Here is a 20,072-nt window from a genome sequence, read left to right on the forward strand (position 1 = left end):
ACTCAACGAGTTGCAAGTCATAGCACAGCGATGGAGTGGCGAGGAGGAATTGTAGAGTAACCATCGGAGAGACTGAAGAAAGGGGGCAACGGAATGAGCGCACAGAAGGAGGTGAAATGTTTTGCGGCGGAGGGAGTAAGATGAGGAAGAGCAGGAGCACTTGCAGTCACAATGCCCTGAGCACTGCCCACCAGCAACAGCAGGGAGAGATCAGGCCCAATTCATATAAATCCTGCTGCAATTCCAGGGGAGATCAACGAGTTACAAATAATGTTCCTTACCCTCAGATAGGGCCACTGGCAGAGTGTTTGTCTGTCGTGTACCAAGATCATCCTCCCTCTTCCTACAAGAGAGCCTCGAAGATTTCTTGAGTACTATTTCAGAACAGCTTGGTTAACACAATCCGGTAAAAGTCCTAAGTTCACTATTCTAAAAGCAACAACAACTTGCATTTATATAGTGCCTTTAACATGGAAAATCATTCCAAGGGGCTTCACAGAAGTGTAATCAGATAAATAACCACTCCGAGCCAAAGAAGGAGGTATTCAGAGGGGTGACTAAAAGCTTGGTAAAGGAGGTAGGTTTTAAGCAGGGTTTTCTTCAGGATACATAAGTCAATTTGTCAATTTCATTTTTTAAGTGCTGAAATGAACATTGATATTACGGTAATAAAACTATTGGTAACATTCGAAGAGCTTTATTATTATAATAGTTCTATGCTTTAATTTTGCGATTGTATTAAATTAAACAGCCCACTTTCACCTTTTTTAAAATTCGTTTTATGGGATGTGGGCGTCGCTGGAAAGGCCAGCATTTATTGCCCATCCCTAATTGCCCTTGAGAAGGTGGTGGTGAGCCGTCTTCTTGAACCGCTGCAGTCCGTGTGGTGAAGGTACTCCCACAGACCTGTTAGGGAGGGAGTTCCAGGATTTTGACCCAGCGACGATGAAGGAATGGCCGATATATGCCCAAGTCAGGATGGTGTGTGACTTGGAGGGGAACTTGGAGGTGGTGGTGTTCCCATGCGCCTGCTGCCGTTGTCCTTCTAGGTGGATGAGGTCGCGGGTTTGGGAGGTGCTGCCAAAGAAGCCTTGGCGAGTTGCTGCAGTGCATCTTGTAGATGGTACACACTGCAGCCACGGTGCGCCGGTGGTGGAGGGAGCGAATGTTTAAGGTGGTGGATGGGGTGCCAATCAAGCAGGCTGCTTTGTCCTGGATGGTGTCGAGCTTCTTGAGTGTTGTTGGAGCTGCACTCATCCAGGCAAGTGGAGAGTATTCTATCACACTCCTGACTTGTGCCTTGTAGATGGTGGAAAGGCTTTGGGGAGTCAGGAGGTGAGACACTCGCCGCAGAACACCCAGCCTCTGACCTGCTCTTGTTGCCACAGTATTTATGTAGCTGGTCCGGTTTAGTTACTGGTCAATTGAAAGGCCCAAATGGTGTCCGCTGAATCGTTCCTTCTCTCCAATGAAAACAGGTTCCATTCTGCGAAACCATCATTGTAGCAAATAGAAAATTGTTTCCACTTTTTGAAGTTAATATCAATCAGCAATACTTATCGCCAGAAAATAACAGAGAATGTGCAAGGCCGTAAAATTAAATGGTTTCACTTACAAAAATAAACACACAGGCATCAGCGTGGCCTAGAAATTCATCTCGGCTGGTGGTGCAAAACGGGGGTGATCTGATCGGCTGCCTGTTAGGACAGTGCGTATAACAGGCGGCCAATTCGATACAGCCCGCATTGCACCGCCGCCGGAGATGAATTTCTAGCCCAAACACACACACACACACACACACACACACTTGCTCATCTTATAAGAACATAAGAACATAAGAAATAGGAGCAGGAGTAGGCCAATCGGCCCCTCGAGCCTGCTCCGCCATTCAATAAGATCATGGCTGATCTGATCCTAACCGCCAACCTACTATCACAGAATCATCTCCTGAATCTAACAGAATTAGACACACGAAATAGGAGCAGGATCAGGCTACATGGCCCCTGGGCCCACTCCGCTACCCACAGGGCCATGCCCGATCCGAACCTAGACTCATGTCCAAATTCCTGCCCGCTCCCCGTAACCCTTAATTCCCTTTACTTCTAGGAAACTGTCTATTTCTGTTTTAAATTTATGTAATGATGTAGCTTCTACAGCTTTTTGGGGCAGCATATTCCATGGACCTACCACCCTCTGAGTGAAGTAGTTCCTCCTCATCTCAGTTTTGAAAGAGCAGCCCCTTATTCTAAGACTATGCCCCCTAGTTCTAGTTTCACCTATCATCGGGAACATCCTCCCCGCATCCACCCGATCCAACCCCTTCACAATCTTATATGTTTCAATAAGATCGCCTCTCATTCTTCTGAACTCCAATGAGTAGAGTCCCAATCTACTCAACCTCTCCTCATATGTCCATCCCCTCATCCCCGGGATTAACCGAGTGAACCTTCTTTGTACTGCCTCGAGAGCAAGTATGTCTTTTCTTAAGTATGGACACCAAAACTGTATGCAGTATTCCAGGTGCGGTCTCACCAATACCTTGTACAACTGAAGCAATACCTCCCTATTTTTATATTCTATCCCCCTAGCAATGAAAGCCAACATTCCATTGGCCTTCTTAATCACTTGCTGCACTATCTTCTTAACTATCCGCTGTTTCCACCAGGTGATCCAAAGAAAGTTACTTCGACGTCGGTGCATATTCGAGTCCTTGATCACAATGATCACGCTCCCGTGTTCCCAATTCCATACGAAACATTTGTGTGTGAAAACGCAAAGCACGGCCAGGTAAGAATGCCCCTGTAAATATGAGACTGTCTCAGTTGCAATTTTGTCACATTCAGCCTGTTGTGGAATTACGTATCGGCTTGGCTGCTTGCCAAGCGTTCAGTTATTGCTTTGATCAGCTGACACATGCTACTGCTGAAACAATCGGTATTGGCAATGAAAACATCAGTGTTTTTACCAAGAGCAGATCTAATACTGAAATTGCGATTTTATTTTGCGCTATTGCTTTATAGTTTATTATCATGTGGGATGTACAAAAAGAAACCACAGAGTGACATTATGCCATACAAGCCCACCAGCTAAAATGCGGCATTAATGTTCATAGAATCATAGAATGGTTACAGCAGAGAAGGAGGCCATTCAGCCCATCGAGCCCATGCCGGCTCTCTGCAAGAGCACTTCAGCTCGCCCCACTCCCCCGCCCTTTCCCCGTAGCCCTGCAAATTACTTTCCTTCAGGTACTTATCCAATTCCCTTTTGAAAGCCATGATTGAATCTGCCTCCATCACCCTCTCAGGCAGTGCATTCCAGGTCCTAACCACTCGCTGCGTAAAAAGTTTTTCCTCACATCGCCTTTGGTTCTTTTGCCAATCACCGTAAATCTGTGTCCTCTGGTTCTCGACCCTTCCACCAATGGGAACAGTTTCCCTCTATCTACTCTGTCTAGACCCCTCATGATTTTGAACACCTCTATCAAATCTCCTCTCAACCTTCCTTGTTTTTGCACTCTATGCCTCTATTTATGAAGCTCAGTATCCTGTATGCTTTTTTAACTGCTTTCTCAACCTGCCCTGCCACCTTCAACGATTTGTGCACATTCACTCCAGGTCTCTCTGTTCATGCACCCCCTTTAGGATTGTACCCTTTAGTTTATATTGCCTCTCCTCATTCTTCCTACCAAAATATATCACCGCACTTTTCTGCATTAAATTTCATCTGCCACATGTCCGCCCATTCCACCAGCCTGTCTATGTAAACTTACAATTTCTAGTTTGAGATGACATCTGTATCAGTAAAACTTTTGCTGTCTCTCTCACACTTCAGATGCCACGCTTTCAATCTTTTATAAAAAGCGTTTCAAAAAATGTAAAAAGATGAAAAAATCCAGGGGAGAAATGAAGAGAACTGTTTTTTTAAGCAGCGAGTTGTTCTGACCTGGAGTGCACTACCTGAAAAGGCACCAGATTTAATAGTAACTATTCAAAAGGGAACTGGGTACGTACTAAAAAAAAAGAAACATTTGCAATGCTATGTGGAAGGGGCGGGGGAGTGGGGTGAATTGGTAGAATCATAGAATCATAGAAAGTTACAGCACGGAAGGAGGCCATTTTGGCCCATCGTGTCCGCGCCGGCCAACAAAGAGCTATCCAGCCTAATCCCACTTCCCAGCTCTTGGTCCGTAGCTCTCACCAAACTTTCCCCGGCTACCAGAACTACGAATTGACCTCAGGGTGTGCTTATTCACATCATTCCTCAGCGGAAGTATCTGAGCAGTGGCTTCGAAAGAGACAAGTTAAAGCGCAGTTCCATCCTAGCAGCTAAACATCATAACCGTGCTCCTGACCCCAGCCTGTCAATCAATTAGTGTTCATGTGCCGCTCCAGAGACTTGAGCACATAAATCTAGGTTGACGCTCCCAGTGCAGTACTGAGGGAGCGCTGCACTGTCGGAGGTGCCGTCTTTCGGATGAGACGTTAAACTGAGGCCCCGTCTGCTCTCTCAGGTGGAGGTAAAAGATCCCACGGCACTATTTCGAAGAAGAGCAGGGGAGTTATCCCCGGTGTCCTGGCCAATATTTATCCCTCAATCAACATCACTGAAACTGATTATCTGGTTGTTATCACATTGCAGTTTGTGGGAGCTTGCTGTGCGCAAATTGGCTGCCCCGTTTCCTACATTACAACAGCGACTGCACTTCAAAAAAGTACTTCATTGGCTGTAAAGCGCTTTGGGAGGTCTGGTAGTCGTGAAAAGCGCTGTAGAAATCCAAGTCTTTCTTTCTAATGAAGGACAAGGTGAGATCTTTGAGTTCTATTTTTGACCGATTTCAACTCTTTCCTACTTTAGCTCATTCAAACCATCAGCGCAGTGGACAAGGATGAGCCGTCGGTGGGACATCACTTTTTCTTTACTCTGGCGTCAGAGGCTGCCAGAAATCCCAATTTTACTGTTCGAGACAATCAAGGTAGGACACTCGGGGTGTGTCTGAGCGAGTGGGTTTGCTTACGTTTCGGGTGTTCTGTGGTGACCCCTGCTGTGGTGCGAGATGCTAACTGGATTTTTGCACGTTATCGATGCGCGTTCTGGCGTGTGATAGACAATAATTGTGAAGAGTGCAGCAATCACAGCAGCAACAGGCGAGCTCATTACTGTAGAGGCAGCAATTGAATTTCCACTTGTAGTTGTTCTCAGCTCGCCAGTCAACAAGAATAAACTATTTCTGCCCCCGTCCCCTCCCCCTCCCCCTAGGCATTGTAAATCACCAGAGTGTTGGCAGCTCCACAGAAATCCCTGTCTCTTCTTTTGCTATAACGGCCTTTTGAGTTTTCCTGTTTAAGTGTGGCCGATCCATCCGAATGTCACTTGGGACAGGTTTTAGTTTACTGTGCACACGCTGTGATGCATAGCTCCTCTGAAGAATTCCACTGTTCAGACTCAATTGATCAGATGAAGATAATCTATGACTACTCCTATTTTGTTCTTTTCTCTCTTTCTCTCTTTCTCTCTTCCTTTCTCTCTTTCTCTCTTCCTTTCTCTCTTTCTTTCTTTCTCTCTTTCTCTCTCTCTTTCTTTTCTTTCTCACTTTCTTTCTCTCTTTCTTTTCTTTCTCACTTTCTTTCTCTCTTTCTTTCTTTCTTTCTTTCTTTCCTTAATAGAAACATAGAAACATAGAAGATAGGAGCAGGAGTAGGCCATTCGGCCCCTCGAGCCTGCTCCGCCATTTAATGCGACCATGGCTGATCATCCAAACTCAGTACCCGGTCCCTGCTTTCTCCCCATATCCCTTGATCCCTTTAGCCTTAAGAAATATATCTAACTCCTTCTTGAATATAATTAATGAATTGGCCTCAACTGCCTTCTGTGGTAGAGAATTCCACAGGTTCACCACTCTCTGGGTGAAGAAATTCTTCCTCATCTCTGTCCTAAATGGCTTACCCCTTATTCTTTCTTTATTTATTTCTTTCCTTCTTTCCTTCCTTCTTTCATTTTCTTTCCGTCTTTCCACCTTTCTTTCTTTATTCTTTCTTTCCTTCTTTTTTCTTTCCGTTTTTCTGTCTTCCCCTCTTTCTCTCTCTCTCTCTCGATAAGTAGCTACAGAGTGAGTGCGTGAATCCCACTGCATAGTCCTTGAAAGGCCCATGGACGACAAGTGTCCCTTGTACTGTTTAATAATTCAAGTTAACCCATACCTTACTTGGTTAAACGGTGTTGAAAGCCTCTATTGTTCACAGAGTGACTTAAATATATTCAAAATAAGTTAGTGCTACACCTTGGAAGCTGGAATTATCCACCCATTCATAGTCAATTGACACAAAAATATTGCCCTCAAATGTTTTATGTAAACACATCTGATGCACTACATTCTGTATTTAAAAAAAAAAATACCCATGAACTATGCAAATAGAGAACCCAAAATAAATCTACATCTCTCATCCTTACTTGCCATGCAAAGTATGAGAGTCCACAATAAGAACATAAGAAATAGGAACAAGAGTAGGTCATAGGGCCCTTCGAGCCTGCTCCGCCATTCAATAAGATCATGGCTGATCTTCGACCTCATCCAAATGGTCAGTCTTCGTGAGTAGGACGAGACAGTAATCGTTAGAATCATAACCTGGCTTGATCTTGACCTACTACAACATTCACTTTGTAGCATGAGTCACTTGGTATCAATCAGGAGAGGTAACGCTGACTGTTTTTCCCTTCTCTCTAGCCCAGGGGCATAATGGCAATTGTAACATAAGAACATTATAACAGAAGAATTAGGAGCAGGAGTTTGCCATACGGCCCTCGAGCCTGCTCCGCCATTCAATAAGATCATGGCTGATCTTCGACCTCTCCTCCACTTTCCCACACGATCTCCATATCCTTGATTCCCCTAGAGTCCAAAAATCTAGCACAGAAACATAGAGACATAGAAGATAGGAGCAGGAGTAGGCCATTCGGCCCCTTGAGTCTGTTCCGCCATTTAATGAGATCATGGCTGATCATCCAAATTCAGTACCCTGTCCCTGCCTTCTCCCCATATCCCTTGATCCCTTTAGCCTTAAGAAATATATCTAACTCATTCTTGAATATATTTAATAAGTTGGCCTCACACTGCCTTCTGTCGTAGAGAATTCCACAGGTTCACCACTCTCTGGGTGAATAAATTCCTCCTCATCTCAGTCCTAAATGGTTTACCCCTTATCCTTACTCTGTGACCCTGGTTCTGGACTCCCTGCCATCGGGAACAGCCTTCCTGCATCTAGTCTGTCTAGTCCTTTTAGAATTTTATAAGTTTCAATGAGATCCCCTCTCATTCTTCTAAACTCTAGCAAATATAAGCCTAATCGACCCAATCTCTCTTCATCCGTCATTCCTGCCTTCCCAGGCATCAGACTGGTGAATCTTCGCTGCACTCCCTCCATGGCAAGAACATCCTTCCTCAGATAAGGCGACCAAAACCGCACACAATACTCAAGGTGTGGTCTCACCAAGGCCCTGTACAACTGCAGCAAGACATCCTTGCTCCTGTACTCGAATCCTCTCGCTATGAAGGCCAACATACCATTTGCCTTCTTAACCGCCTGCTGCACCTGCATGCTTACCTTCAGCGACTGGTGCAAAAGGACACCCAGGTCTCGTTGCACTTCCCCTTTTCCAAATCTATTGCTGTTCAGATAATAATCTGTCTTCCTGTTTTTACCACTAAAGTGGATAACCTCACATTTATCCACAATATACTGCATCTGCCATGCATCTGCCCAATCACCCAACCTGTCCAAATCATACTGGAGTTTCTCTGCATCCTCCTCACAGCACACACGCCCACCCAGCATTGTGTCGTCTGCAAACTTGGAGATATTACATCTAGTTCCCTCGTCTAGATCATTAATATATATTGTGAATAGCTGGGGTCCTAGCACCGATCCCTGCGGTACCCCACTAGTCACTGCCTGCCACTCGGAAAAAGATCTCTGTCTTGAATATACTCAACGACTGAGCCTCCACAGCCCCCTGGGGCAGAGAATTTCAAAGATTCACAACCCTCTGAGTGAAGAAATTTCTCCTCATCTCAGTCCTGAGTGATATATTTCTGTGCATAACACAACAACATAAACTAGAACTAGCACAGAACTAGAAAAGACCATCCTTAAGCCTGTTCCTTTCTTAGATCATATGTAGATTCAGCACTAAGGGAACTGTTTCTACAATGCAAATAGATAGATAGATAATTTGGCACATTGAGATTTATGGAAAACCCTATTAGGCGCTGACGATATATCTGCCAACCGATTGGAATGTGTAAAATGTAAAATCTATCGCGTGATGTAAATGAAATTACTTCCTTGGAGGATACTATAGCCACATAAGTTAGTCTTCTTATATGCTTGATACATCAGGAAGAATCAAAAAATGTAATTAAAATCCTTTTTTAACCTTTCCCCCAGTCTCCCATTATACACACAAGCCCCACAGAGACCACATTTCAGTTTTGATCCAGTCAGCCAGAATAGCCCTTCCTTGCCTCTCTCTCTCTCTCACCTTCTCTCCCCTCCAAATATCAATTCAGAAGTGATTGAATGACCTACTGGAATCATCAAGGCATTTCCATTATGGGGCGAAGATTTGCACGAGCTTTTCTGTTCTCCCACCGTAACTTTAGCAGAAACACCCGGGAAAAAAAAAGCGGGTACAGCCTCTTGCACTTAAGTTAGGGTGAAAGGTCGGAGAATCATCGCGGAAATGGTAGGCGTATATATGTTTATCTTAGTCGAAGAAAATCTGCATATCACGCCCCAACAAACCCTGCATTGCAGAGCGAATGAAAGGTCACTGACCTGAAACATGAACCCTGTTTCTCTCTCGACAGATGCTGCCTGACCTGCTGAGTGTTTTTCAGCTTCTTCTTATTTTTATTGCAGAGCTAATGTTCCTGCTGAAGCTGTTTTATACATGTAACTCAGTTCTGCAGTGGCTTCAAATCTGTTCCTTATACAAGCCCACAGCCAAAGTGTTAACATACCTCTATTAAATCAAATGCAGCTTGTGATAGTTCCATGGGGGACAGGGTATCTCATCCAAATGGTCAGTCTTCATGAGTGGCATGAGACAGTGATCGTTAGAATCACAACCTTGCTTGATCTTGACCTACTACAACATTCACTTTGTAGCATGAGTCACTTGGTATCAATCAGGAGAGGTGAGACTGGTTGTTTTATCCCTTCCTCTCTAGCCCAGGGACACAACGCCAAATATAACATAAGAACATAAAAACAGAAGTATTAGGAGCAGGAATTTGCAATGCGGCCCCTCGAGCCTGCTCCGCCATTCAATAAGGTCATGGCTGATCTTCTACCTCAGCTCCACTGTCCCGCCTGATCCCCGTATCCCTTGATTCCCCTAGAGTTCAAAAATCTATCTATCTCAGCCTTGAATATACTCAAAGACTCAGCAATCACAGCCCTCTGGGGCAGAGAATCCCAAAGATTCACAGCACTCTGAGTGAAGAAATTCCTCCTCATCTCAGTCTTAAACGGCCGACCCCTTATCCTGAGATTATGCCCCTTAGTTCTAGAATCTCCAGCCAGGGGAAACAAACTCTCAGCATCCACTCTGTCAATCTCCCTCAGAATTTTATATGTTTCAATGAGATCACCTCTCATTCTTCTAAACTCCAGAGAGTATCGGCCCATTCTACTCAATCTCTCTTTGTAGGACAACCCTCTCATCCCAGGAATCAATCTAGTGAACCTTTGTTGCACGGCCTCCAAGGCAAGTATATCCTTCTTTAGATAAGGTGTCCAAAACTGTGCACAGTACTCCAGGTGTGGTCTCACCAAGGCCCTGTACAATTGTAGTAATATTTCCTGACTCTTATACTCCAACCCCCTTGCAATAAAGGCCAACATGCCATTTGCCTTTCGAATTGCTTGCTGTACCTGCACGCTAACTCTCGGTGTTTCCTGTACGAGGATACCTAAATCTCTCTGAACACCAACATTTAAGAGTTTATCACCATTTAAAAAACATTCTGTAACATCCTTATCAACAATTTGGCTATACTAAGCAGACTCAGTGCATATCGGCGATCGAACCTGGTACTGCGCAGGATCCTTATGACTCAGTTCCACATTTGTCTCAGTACTTTTCAACCAAACTGTTTTTTTTTTAACCTTTATCTGTTAGATAACACCGCCGTGATTCTGACTCGGACAGCTGGTTTCAGTCGACGGGAACAGGCCGTTTATTTCCTGCCCATCCTGATCGTGGACAACGGGACTCCATCACTGAGCAGCACCAACACCCTCACCGTCCGAGTGTGTAACTGCAATAGCAATGGCATTGGCCAATTATGCAATGCTGATGCCTTCTTTCTGCCTGCTGGCCTTAGCACTGGAGCACTCATCGCCGTACTGGTCTGTGTCCTGATGATAATAGGTGAGGAATCTCACAGAGTGCCTACTGACACCACTGTGTCAGCCGATGAGTTGGAAGCAGGGTGGGACTTAAGGCAGGACTCTCGAGCATCACTGATTTCCTTCACCCCACCACTGGCGGCCGTGCCTTCAGCTGCCTAGACCCTAAGCTCTGGAATTCTCTTCCTAAACCTTTCCGCCTCTCTACCTCTCTTTCCTTTAAGACGTTCCTTAAAACCTACCTCTTTGACCAAGCGTTTTGGTCACCTGTCCTGATATCTCCTTAGGTGACTCGTGACAAATTTTGTTGATAACGCTCCTGTGAAGCGCCTTGGGACGATTTACTACGTTAAAGGCGCTATGTAAATGCAAGTTGTTGTTGTTGTCCTGGTATGGTGCCTGGGTCACTGCTGATGGGCCTGTCTAAACTTCTTCCTTATTAAAGAACATTGTAGCATTGCACATATCACCATTAGATTTACCAGGATGGTTCCGGGGATGGGGGATCTTAGCTACAAGGACAGGTTGGAGAAGCTGGATTTGTTTTCATTAGAGCAAAGGAGGTTGAGGGGTGAGTTGATAGAGGTGTACAAGATTATGACGGGTTTGGATAGGCTACACGGGGAAAGGCTGTTCCCACTAGTTGATGGTACAAGGACTAGGGGACACAGATTTAAGGTTTTGGGCAAGAGATACGGGGGGGATGTGAGGAAAAACTTTTTTACGCAGCGAGTGGTGAGGACCTGGAACTTGCTGCCGACGGAAGTGGTGGAAGCGGAGACACTCAATGTTTTCAAGGGGAGACTGGATAGGCACTTGAGGGGCTACGGGGATAGAGCGGGGGAATGGGACTGACTGGATTGCTCTACAGAGAGCCGGCACGGACTTGATGGGTCAAATGGACTCCTTAGGTACCGTACGATTCTATGACTGAATGGGGGCGATTTTGCCAGCCCTGGGGAGGTCAGTATGGAGGCTGGTCTGCCGGGAAAATGGCAGAAACTGGGAGCGGATACCCAAGCTGCCCCCAATCCGCCTCCGTGCCATCTTCCCAGGAGGCAGGTCCCCGACTTGCTCTGGGACCCGTCTCCTCGAGGCGGGAAGGAGATTACAGCCACTTAACTGCCTGTTAACAGGCAATTAACAGGCAGTTAAAAGGATTATCCCCATTTTTCCAACACGAGTGCGGGTTTCCCGACGTCGGGAAACCTCGCCAGGGTCAGCGAGGTGAGCAGTGGGTCTGCGGGGGTTGGAGGGGTCGAAAAGTGCGCTGTGGGGGTGAGGGATGGGTGCAAGTGTGGAGTGGTAAGTATGTGAAGTGAGTGGAAAGTCTTAGAAAAAGTTTCCTTCCCTTTGTTTCTTCCTGCAGGCTTCAACGGTTGGGGAACCGGAGGCTCCGGCCTCTCACCGGCAGGGATGACGGAATGGCTGCTGCATTCTCCGATGTAACAGCCATCTGCTTCCTGCTCAGGAAATAGGTTTGGAGAGTCTTGAGTACAAGAACTCACCAAACAACAGAGAATGTCAGTGTTTGGCAGCTTCTCAAAGCTATCAAACAATGAAAATTCAGCTGTCAAAATTTTGTGACAGATGAAGTGTCATACGTTGACGTTCTCTGTCACCGGCTTTCCCTTAATTGGCCTGCTAAACCCGCTGGGCGGGCTTAACAAGGTCAATCAAGGGAAAACAGCGTGGGTTGGCCGGACGTCAACCCGACAAACAGCAGCCCCGCCTCCATCACGTCCCCATCGGCAAAATCACCCCCTATGACTCTATGGGGGAAAAATTCAGTTGGTTTGCACCTCCCGTTAGCGCCTTAAGAGGTAGCTAATGGGGCGCAAAGCAACTAGCGCCCGGGCATGGCGATGATTGTGCCGCTCGCGAAATTGACCAGATATTTTGCAGCGGCGCTAAACACTGCCACCACGATCTCCTGCGTCGGCAGATCATGACGTCAGTTGAACATGCAATGCCCCGGTAGTGCCACGGACTGGATATTGAGTGGCGCCCCCTGCTGTACTACCTGCCGCTAGCAATGACAGGTTGAGGGGAGCGTTTTGCAGTCGGGAATGGACTGGGGGAGGGTTATTTAAAGGCGACCGCTTCCTGCCTTATTTTGTCGGTGACATTTTTGCACCACGCATTCTGAGTGAGAGAGAGAGAGACTTCTGGAGAGATTCAACGCTGTGTTGAGGAGTTTTGGGTACTGAGCAGCACTTTGCAGGTTCATTTTGATTTGATCCTGGAACTCCCTCCCTAACAGCACTGTGGGAGTACCTTCACCGCACAGACTGCAGCGGTTCAAGAAGGCGGCTCACCAGCACCTTCTCGCGGGCAACTAGGGATGGGCAATAAATGCTGGACTTGCCAGCGACACCCACATCCCATAAATGAACAAAAAAAAAACCTCAGAGATGCCGAAACAAATCTGAAATCAGCATGGCAGCTCAGGGGAAGATCTTGAATTAATATAAAGCTTTGATGTCTTTGAAGATTCTGAGCAAAGAAAGTCAAGTGGCCCACATTAAATCCCGGATCCTCATAATTAGCATGGAATTTGTTGTTTAGATCTCCATACTATTTGCATATTTCTCTGCTTAAGACAACAGTGCAATGATAATTCACATTAGCTACTGATACCATATGCCTTATATGCAGATATGAAGATTGTAAAAAGAAAACAGATTGGCCCATCTCGATAGCAATAGTCTTTAGAAACCATGCAATGAACAAGCAGCTCACAGCTGCCCACGAATGTTTCGTGTGCTTTTCTGCGGCAACTTGCGATTGCTGGAGATCATTTTCAGCATAGCGCCCTCTACAGGGGATGTGTGGGGTGTGTGAGCAGGTCAAGCAACAGCGCATCTCTTCAACCAATCAGCTTGAAGAATCCTCACTGAGACACACGGAGTCCAAACCAGGAATTATAAATTAGAATATTTAATTCACTGTAAAATCATGTACAGAAAGGGAAAGAAAGATGGGAATAAGAGAGAGAGATAGAAGACAGAAAGAAAAAGGAAAAAAATATATTTTAATTGAAATCTGAAGGAATGAGACTCCACACTTGTAAAATTACATTTTCAGGGCCAGAGAGGCTGTTTGGTAGTAATTCTGACTGATCACACAGTTAAAAATTCCTATATACCTGAATGCACCTGCCCTAACCTAAGTGCAGCAACTTAACACCCTTACGTGGATTTCAATGTCGAGGCTCTCAGCGGGGTAGTGTTATAGAGCAGCCTGTGGAGGAGCAGGACAAATCGGCCAGCAACATCTGGATTTACGTGTTTAACTGCCCATGTGTGGACTCCAGAAGTTGCTGTCCGATTTATTCCATATTAACGGTGAGCGCTGACAGCCTCGCCATTATTCTTAACGCAAAATCTGGGCCATTGGCCCAGAAATTCGGGCCGGGGGCTTCTCGCGGGTGCAAGCCCCCGACCTGCACTTACCTACCGCGCCGGCCGTTGAGCTGTGGGCCCACGTGGGATTCCGATCCTGGGCCTGCTCCAACTGCCGGCGCGCAGTGCTTGTGTGTCCCAGGGGCGCAGTTAGTTCAATGCATCCCCTGGGATCATGTGGGTCATGGAGAGCCAATGGTAGCAGGGAATGCTTCATTCATAAGTTTGACAGGAAGAGCTGTCAAACCTATAAATACTATAAGCCCCAAAACATCACTAAACCTTCAAATAAATTTAAAAAAAACACATCACATTTTTAAAATAACTATAAATTACATGAAATAACTATTTTAAACAATAATTTAAATTTTTGAAAATATTAATTACATTTATTAACTGGGCTAAAAATAAACTTACCTTTCTTTAAAGTATTTAAAAATAATAAACCTGTGGAAAAAATGTTTTAATTTTAATTAATTCACCACTTACCTTGTTAAAAGCAGGCCTTACGCCTGCTTTTTAAAAGTGTAACGCCTGGAGACTTACCCTCCCGGGAAAACCTGGAAAAAAAAGTAAGTTCAATGCGCACGCTCTGCCTCTCCGGCGCACGCGTTCCACCTCTCAACCCCTTCTTTCAGGGGAACGGAAGTGCCGGTTTCCAGCGCATGCGCAGTGCATGCATGAAACCGGCACTTCCATTGGGCTTATGGGTGAGTACCCCGTGTGTACTCACCCGTGGAGACCCGAAGTTCTGGATTATGTTTGCAGGTGACCTCTCAAAAAAACAATGTTTTAACTAAAAGTTAAGGCCTGTGTTAAAAAAAAAGTTAGTTTTGTTAATTTCAAATGTTTGGACTAATTTACAGTCCACCCAAGAGATTGGTTACATGATCTCATCAGATTGCGACAGGCCACCTGAATGTTTTTTTTTTCGCTTCCTCCTCAGCACTTGTCTTACTTCTTCTAACGCTCAGACGACACAAGAAGTACCCTCAGTTTGCACACGAAGGTGATGATATCCGGGAGAACATTGTCAGGTACGATGATGAAGGGGGCGGTGAAGAGGACACAGAAGCTTTCAACATGGCCACCTTGAGGAGCACACGAGTAGTGCGAGAGACCAAGGCTCGAAAAGGCGTAACGCCTGAAATCCAGTCTCTGTACAGGCAGTCGTTGGGAATGAGCCCGGATGCCGCTGTTTTTAGAGAGTTTATCAGCGAAAGGCTGAAAGAAGCCGACACGGACCCCTCTGCTCCTCCGTTTGACTCCCTGCAGACGTACGCATTTGAGGGGAGCGGTTCAGTCGCGGGCTCCTTGAGCTCCTCGGCTTCAGTCGCCTCAGACCAGCATTATGATTACCTCGGTGACTGGGGGCCTCGCTTCAGCAAGTTGGCGGACTTGTACGGGAATTATGTAAGCGACCTGGCCTCATGAGGCGAGAGAAGGAGAGGGACATTTAAATGTCACAGCTTCTGGCTTTGAGCTTTTGATATCGAGTCTCACCCGCCCGCAGTGTGTATTGGAAGTTCAGCCATGTATTGTGTGATTTTTCTGACCATTTCATTTCATTTACGAGAACGGTAGCGTTTTGGTAATGTCACTGGGCTAATAATCCAGACGCCTGGACTAATCATCCAGAGACGTGAGTTCAAATCCCACCACGGCAGCTGGGGAATTTAAATTCAGTTAATTAAATAAATCTGGAATAATTACTAATATCATTAATGGTAACCATGAAACTATCAGATTGTCGTAAAAACCCATCTGGTTCACTAAAGTCGTTTAGGGAAGGAAATCTGCTGTCCTTACCCGGTCTGGCCTATATGTGACTCCAGACCCACAGCAATGTGGTTGCCCTCTGAACTGGCCTAGCAAGCCACTCAGTTGTAACAAACCACTACGAAACACAATAATAAGAATGAAACCGGACAGACCACCCGGCATCAAACTCAGCACCGGCTACGGACACGGCAACGGCACACCCAGCCCAGCCGACCCTGTAAAGTTCTCCTCACCAACATCAGGGGACTACCTAGAAGGACAAGGGCAGCAGGCACATGGGAACACCACCATTTTAAGTTCCCCTCCAAGTCACACACCATCCTGACTTGGAAGTATATCGGCCGATCCTTCATCGTCGCTGGGTCAAAATCCTGGAACTCCCTACCTAACAGCACTGTGGGAGTACCATCACCACACGGACTGCAGTGGTTCAAGAAGGTGGCTCACCACCACCTTCTCGAGGACAATTAGGGACGGGCAATAAATGCTGGCCTTGCCAGCGATGCCCACATCCCATAAATGAATTTGTAAAAAGGCCAGAAAAGCATTTGCAACACACCTGAGTTTCCGATACGCACATCCAGCAGTGGTCCTCACACATTGGGACTTCAGCATCAGGGAAATTACCTCGACTCTCATGTCGTGTACTCAAAATGTTCTCTCTGTTTAGAAAATAGTGGGAAACTTCTCAGGAGCAATCAGAATAACTAATGGCTTTCAGCGGGAATCTGTTGTTCATTGTAGGCCCACTTTCATTTCAATTCCAGCATCTGACACAGACTTGGGCCCTCTGATAATAAAGGCACAATGAAGTGCAATATTTAATCTTACTGAGCAAAATGATGGTGTAATTGATGAACGTGAACTCACGAGTACAAATAGGATCAGCATCACATTACTCTCCGAAGGCATTCTGTTTCTAAAAGCTCTGGAGTTAGATCTCAGGTGTGGCTCAAATGGCAGCATTCTTGTCTCTGTCAGGAAATTGTGGGTTCAGAGGTTCCACTCCAGAGAGTTGAGCACAAAACCTAGGCTGACACTCTCAGTGCAGTGCTGAGGGAGTGCTGCACTGTCAGAGGTGCCGCCTTTCGGATGAGACATTAAACCGAGGCCCCGTCTGCTCTCTCAGGTGGACGTCAAAGATCCCACGGAACTATTGTTCAGGAGAGCAGGGGAGTTCTCCCCGGCATCCTGGCCAATATTTATAATCCAACCAGCATCACTAAAACAGATTATCTGGTCATTATCACATTGCTGTTTGTGGGATTTGGCTGCCGCGTTTCCTACATTACAACAGTGATTACACTTCAAAAGTACTTCATTGGCTGTAAAGTGCTTTGGGACATCCGGTGGTCATGAAAGGCGCTATATAAATGCAAGTCTTTCTTTCTTTCTTCCATCCTTTCTTTCTTTCAGTGTCCTGGCCAATATTTATCCCTCAATCAACATCACTAAAAACAGATTATCTGGTCATTATCACACTTGCTGTGTGCAATTTGGCTGCTGTGTTTCCTACATTACAGCAGTGACTACACCTCAAAAAGCACTTAATTGACTGTAAAGCGCTTTGACACTTCCTGAGGTTGTGAAGGGCGCTATATAAATGCAAGTTCTTTCATTCTTAGACTCTGGAAGTTACTATTAGCGATGTGCTACGTACAAACAATTTGTACACTCATATCACATTCCATTCTCAGCTATTTTTTTTTATAAATGGGTTAATGCCTTTGAGAGAATAGCACAGGGAGGAATTTGATCGGAACATGTTAGCGTCATCCTATAGTATCGCCAGGGGTAATTTCTAGCCTTTGATATATGTTTCCTTATAAAATATGCTAGTGTTTTCTGTTTGTTGGGAAACTAGAATGGGGCTTTTGTAGATGGTAATGTCTCGTCGTGATGTTCGATGGGATGTTTGGGCCACGTGGCTGTTAGTAAAGGATGCCTGATGGAGATTTTTTTCTTTTTGCCCTTCTCATTTTTGGAGAACTTTGGTGCTTATTCAGATGAGGGACATTAGCGCAGCGGAACTGAACACTTTCTATTTCTGTCACACAGCATCTGTATCAAGCATTGCCAGCTTTGCTCTGCACTGTCCGAAGCCAAACTTGCTCGACTTTAACCCAATCTCAGAAGAGCATTCCTTACTGCACCACTGTGACATTAGCAATTTAGTGTCGATTAGTTCCATATTAGGGGTGGTTACGTGATTTATCAATGCCTGGGTAGGAAATAACATTGATATTGCACAAGGTCATTTTACATACAACCCTTTCAGATAGCAGAGCGCGATTGTCCTTGCCTTTGCTCTGAGCTTGAATCATGAAAATCCCCTTTAATTCTTTTGGTGACGATTTTTAATTTAGTGCACTCTTATTACAAACTCGCCAACCATTGGAAACACTCAACCACTATTTCTCATGGAATTGCATTGAATTTCCAGCACAGAAACAAGCCATTCAGCCCAGCTGGTCCATGCCGGTGTTTATGCTCCACGCGAGCCTCCTCCCAACCTACTTCATCCAAACCTATCAGCATAACCTTCTATTCCTTTCTCCCTCATGTGTTTATCTAGCTTCCCCTTAAATGCATCTACAGGAAACTTTCGATTTACCGGCACCTAAATAACCGGAAATCTCAGTTAACCAGCAAAATTCAGGAGTAGGTTCAGGTAAGTTTTACTTCATATTACTTGCCTTCGTTGATCTGTTGCTGTGCAATTGGGTGTGGCTGCAGCTGTTGCTAAGCTACAGGGATGCTTGGAACTTGTGGCCATTGTTCTGCACCTGTTGCTAAGCAACAGGGTTTGTTGCTTTATATGGAGCTCTCAGCTCTCCGTATCTTTTACTATAGCGTTCGGTTATCCGAAATTTTTGATGAACCGGCACCACGTCAGTCCCGTCGGTGCCGGATAAAAAAAAGTTTCCTGTATTCTATTCACCTCAACTATTCCTTGTGGTAGCAAGTTCCACTCTCTGGGGAAAGAAGTTTCTCCTGAATTACCTATTGGATTTATAGGCGGCACTCTTATATTTATGGCCCCTAGATTTGGACTCCTTCACAAGTGGAAACGTCTTCTCTACATTTTTCTATCCTATTATATCCCTTCTTAATTTTGAAGACCTCTGTCAAGTAACCCCTTAACCTTCTCAGCTATAGTGAAAAAACCTTACCTCATCAGGTCTCTCTTCATAGAATCATAGAATCATACAGCACAGAAGGAGGCCATTCGACCCATTGTTCCTGTGCTGGCTCTTTGAAAGAGCGATCCAATTAGTCCCACTCCCTGCTCTTTCACCAGAGCCATGCAAATTCTTCCTTTTCAATTATTTATCCAATTCCCTTTTGAAAGTCACTCTTGAATCTGCTCCCACCGCCCTTTCAGGCAGCGCATTCCAGATCACAACAACTCACTGCATACAAAAATTCTCCTCATCTCCCCTCTGGTTCTTTTGCCAATTATCATAAATCTGTGCCCTCTGGTTAACCGACCCTCCACCAGTGGAAACAATTTCTCCTCATTTGCTCTGTCAACATCCTTCAGAGCTCTTCTGTAACCCCTCACCCCTGGTAACACCCTAGTGAAGCCGCGATGCTCCTTTTCCAGTAAACTGTGTCAAAGTAATTGTACTCTACTTGGAATTGACCAGAGTCCTGTTGTGGGGCAGGGTGGGATGGGGAGAGGGGCTTAGAAGGGCTTGCCAGAGCTCCAATACTACATTAAACCTGAATTCTGTAGGGTCAGGGACAAAGGTTTTTTTCACCAGTATGAAAACCATTTCCTACACAATGCTCAACCAGTCCTTCCAACCTCTCTACATTGCTGGGGGCAACCAGGAAGGATGTTGGTTGCTAAGCCTTAAGTTGACTGGTCACCAGATTTGCAAGAATGGTTCCAGGGATGAGGGGCTTCAGTTCTGTGGATAGACTGGAGAAGCTGGGGTTGTTCTCCTTAGAGGAGAGAAGGTTGAGAGGAGATTTGATAGAGGTGTTCAAAATCATGAGGGGTCTAGACAGAGTAGATAGAGAGAAACTGTTCCCATTGGCGGAAGGGTCGAGAACCAGAGGACACAGATTTAAGGTGATTGGCAGAAGAACCAAAGACGACATGAGGAAAAACTTTTTTACGCAGCGAGTGGTTAGGATCTGGAATGCACTGCCTGAAAGGGTGGTGGAGGCAGACTCAATCGTGGCTTTCAAACGGGAATTGGATAATTACCTGCAGGAAAAAATTTGCAGGGCTACGGGGAAAGGGCGGGGGAGTGGGACTCGCTGAAGTGCTCTTGCAGAGAGTCGACATGGGCTCGACGGACCGAATGGCCTCTTTCTGTGCTGTAACCATTCTATGATTCTATGACTTTATGGTCACGGGATGTGGGTGTCGCTGGCAAGGCCAGCATTTATTGCCCATCCCTAATTGCCCTTGAGAAGGTGGTGGTGAGCCACCTTCTTGAACCGCTGCAGTCCATGTGGTGAA

The 20,072-nt window shown here is 45.6% G+C and overlaps 1 protein-coding gene across 1 annotated transcript in view; it reads left to right on the top strand.

The window, feature by feature from the left end:
* The window catches only part of LOC147114555 (cadherin-7-like), a 190,992-nt gene extending 174,567 nt beyond the window's left edge, over positions 1 to 16,425 (top strand). Inside the window, exons 9-12 of the mRNA XM_085992295.1 lie at positions 2,666 to 2,787; positions 4,855 to 4,972; positions 10,180 to 10,431; positions 14,760 to 16,425. Of these exons, the coding sequence (XP_085848421.1) occupies positions 2,666 to 2,787; positions 4,855 to 4,972; positions 10,180 to 10,431; positions 14,760 to 15,247 (980 nt within the window). The 3' untranslated portion in view covers positions 15,248 to 16,425. The remainder of the gene's footprint in view (positions 1 to 2,665; positions 2,788 to 4,854; positions 4,973 to 10,179; positions 10,432 to 14,759) is intronic.
* Positions 16,426 to 20,072: the final 3,647 nt, after the last annotated feature.

This window comes from Somniosus microcephalus, chromosome 7 (assembly GCF_052327205.1).
Source record: "Somniosus microcephalus isolate GS21.2 chromosome 7, FLI_Smic_1.0, whole genome shotgun sequence".
In the NCBI taxonomy this organism is placed as follows: Eukaryota; Metazoa; Chordata; class Chondrichthyes; order Squaliformes; family Somniosidae; genus Somniosus; species Somniosus microcephalus.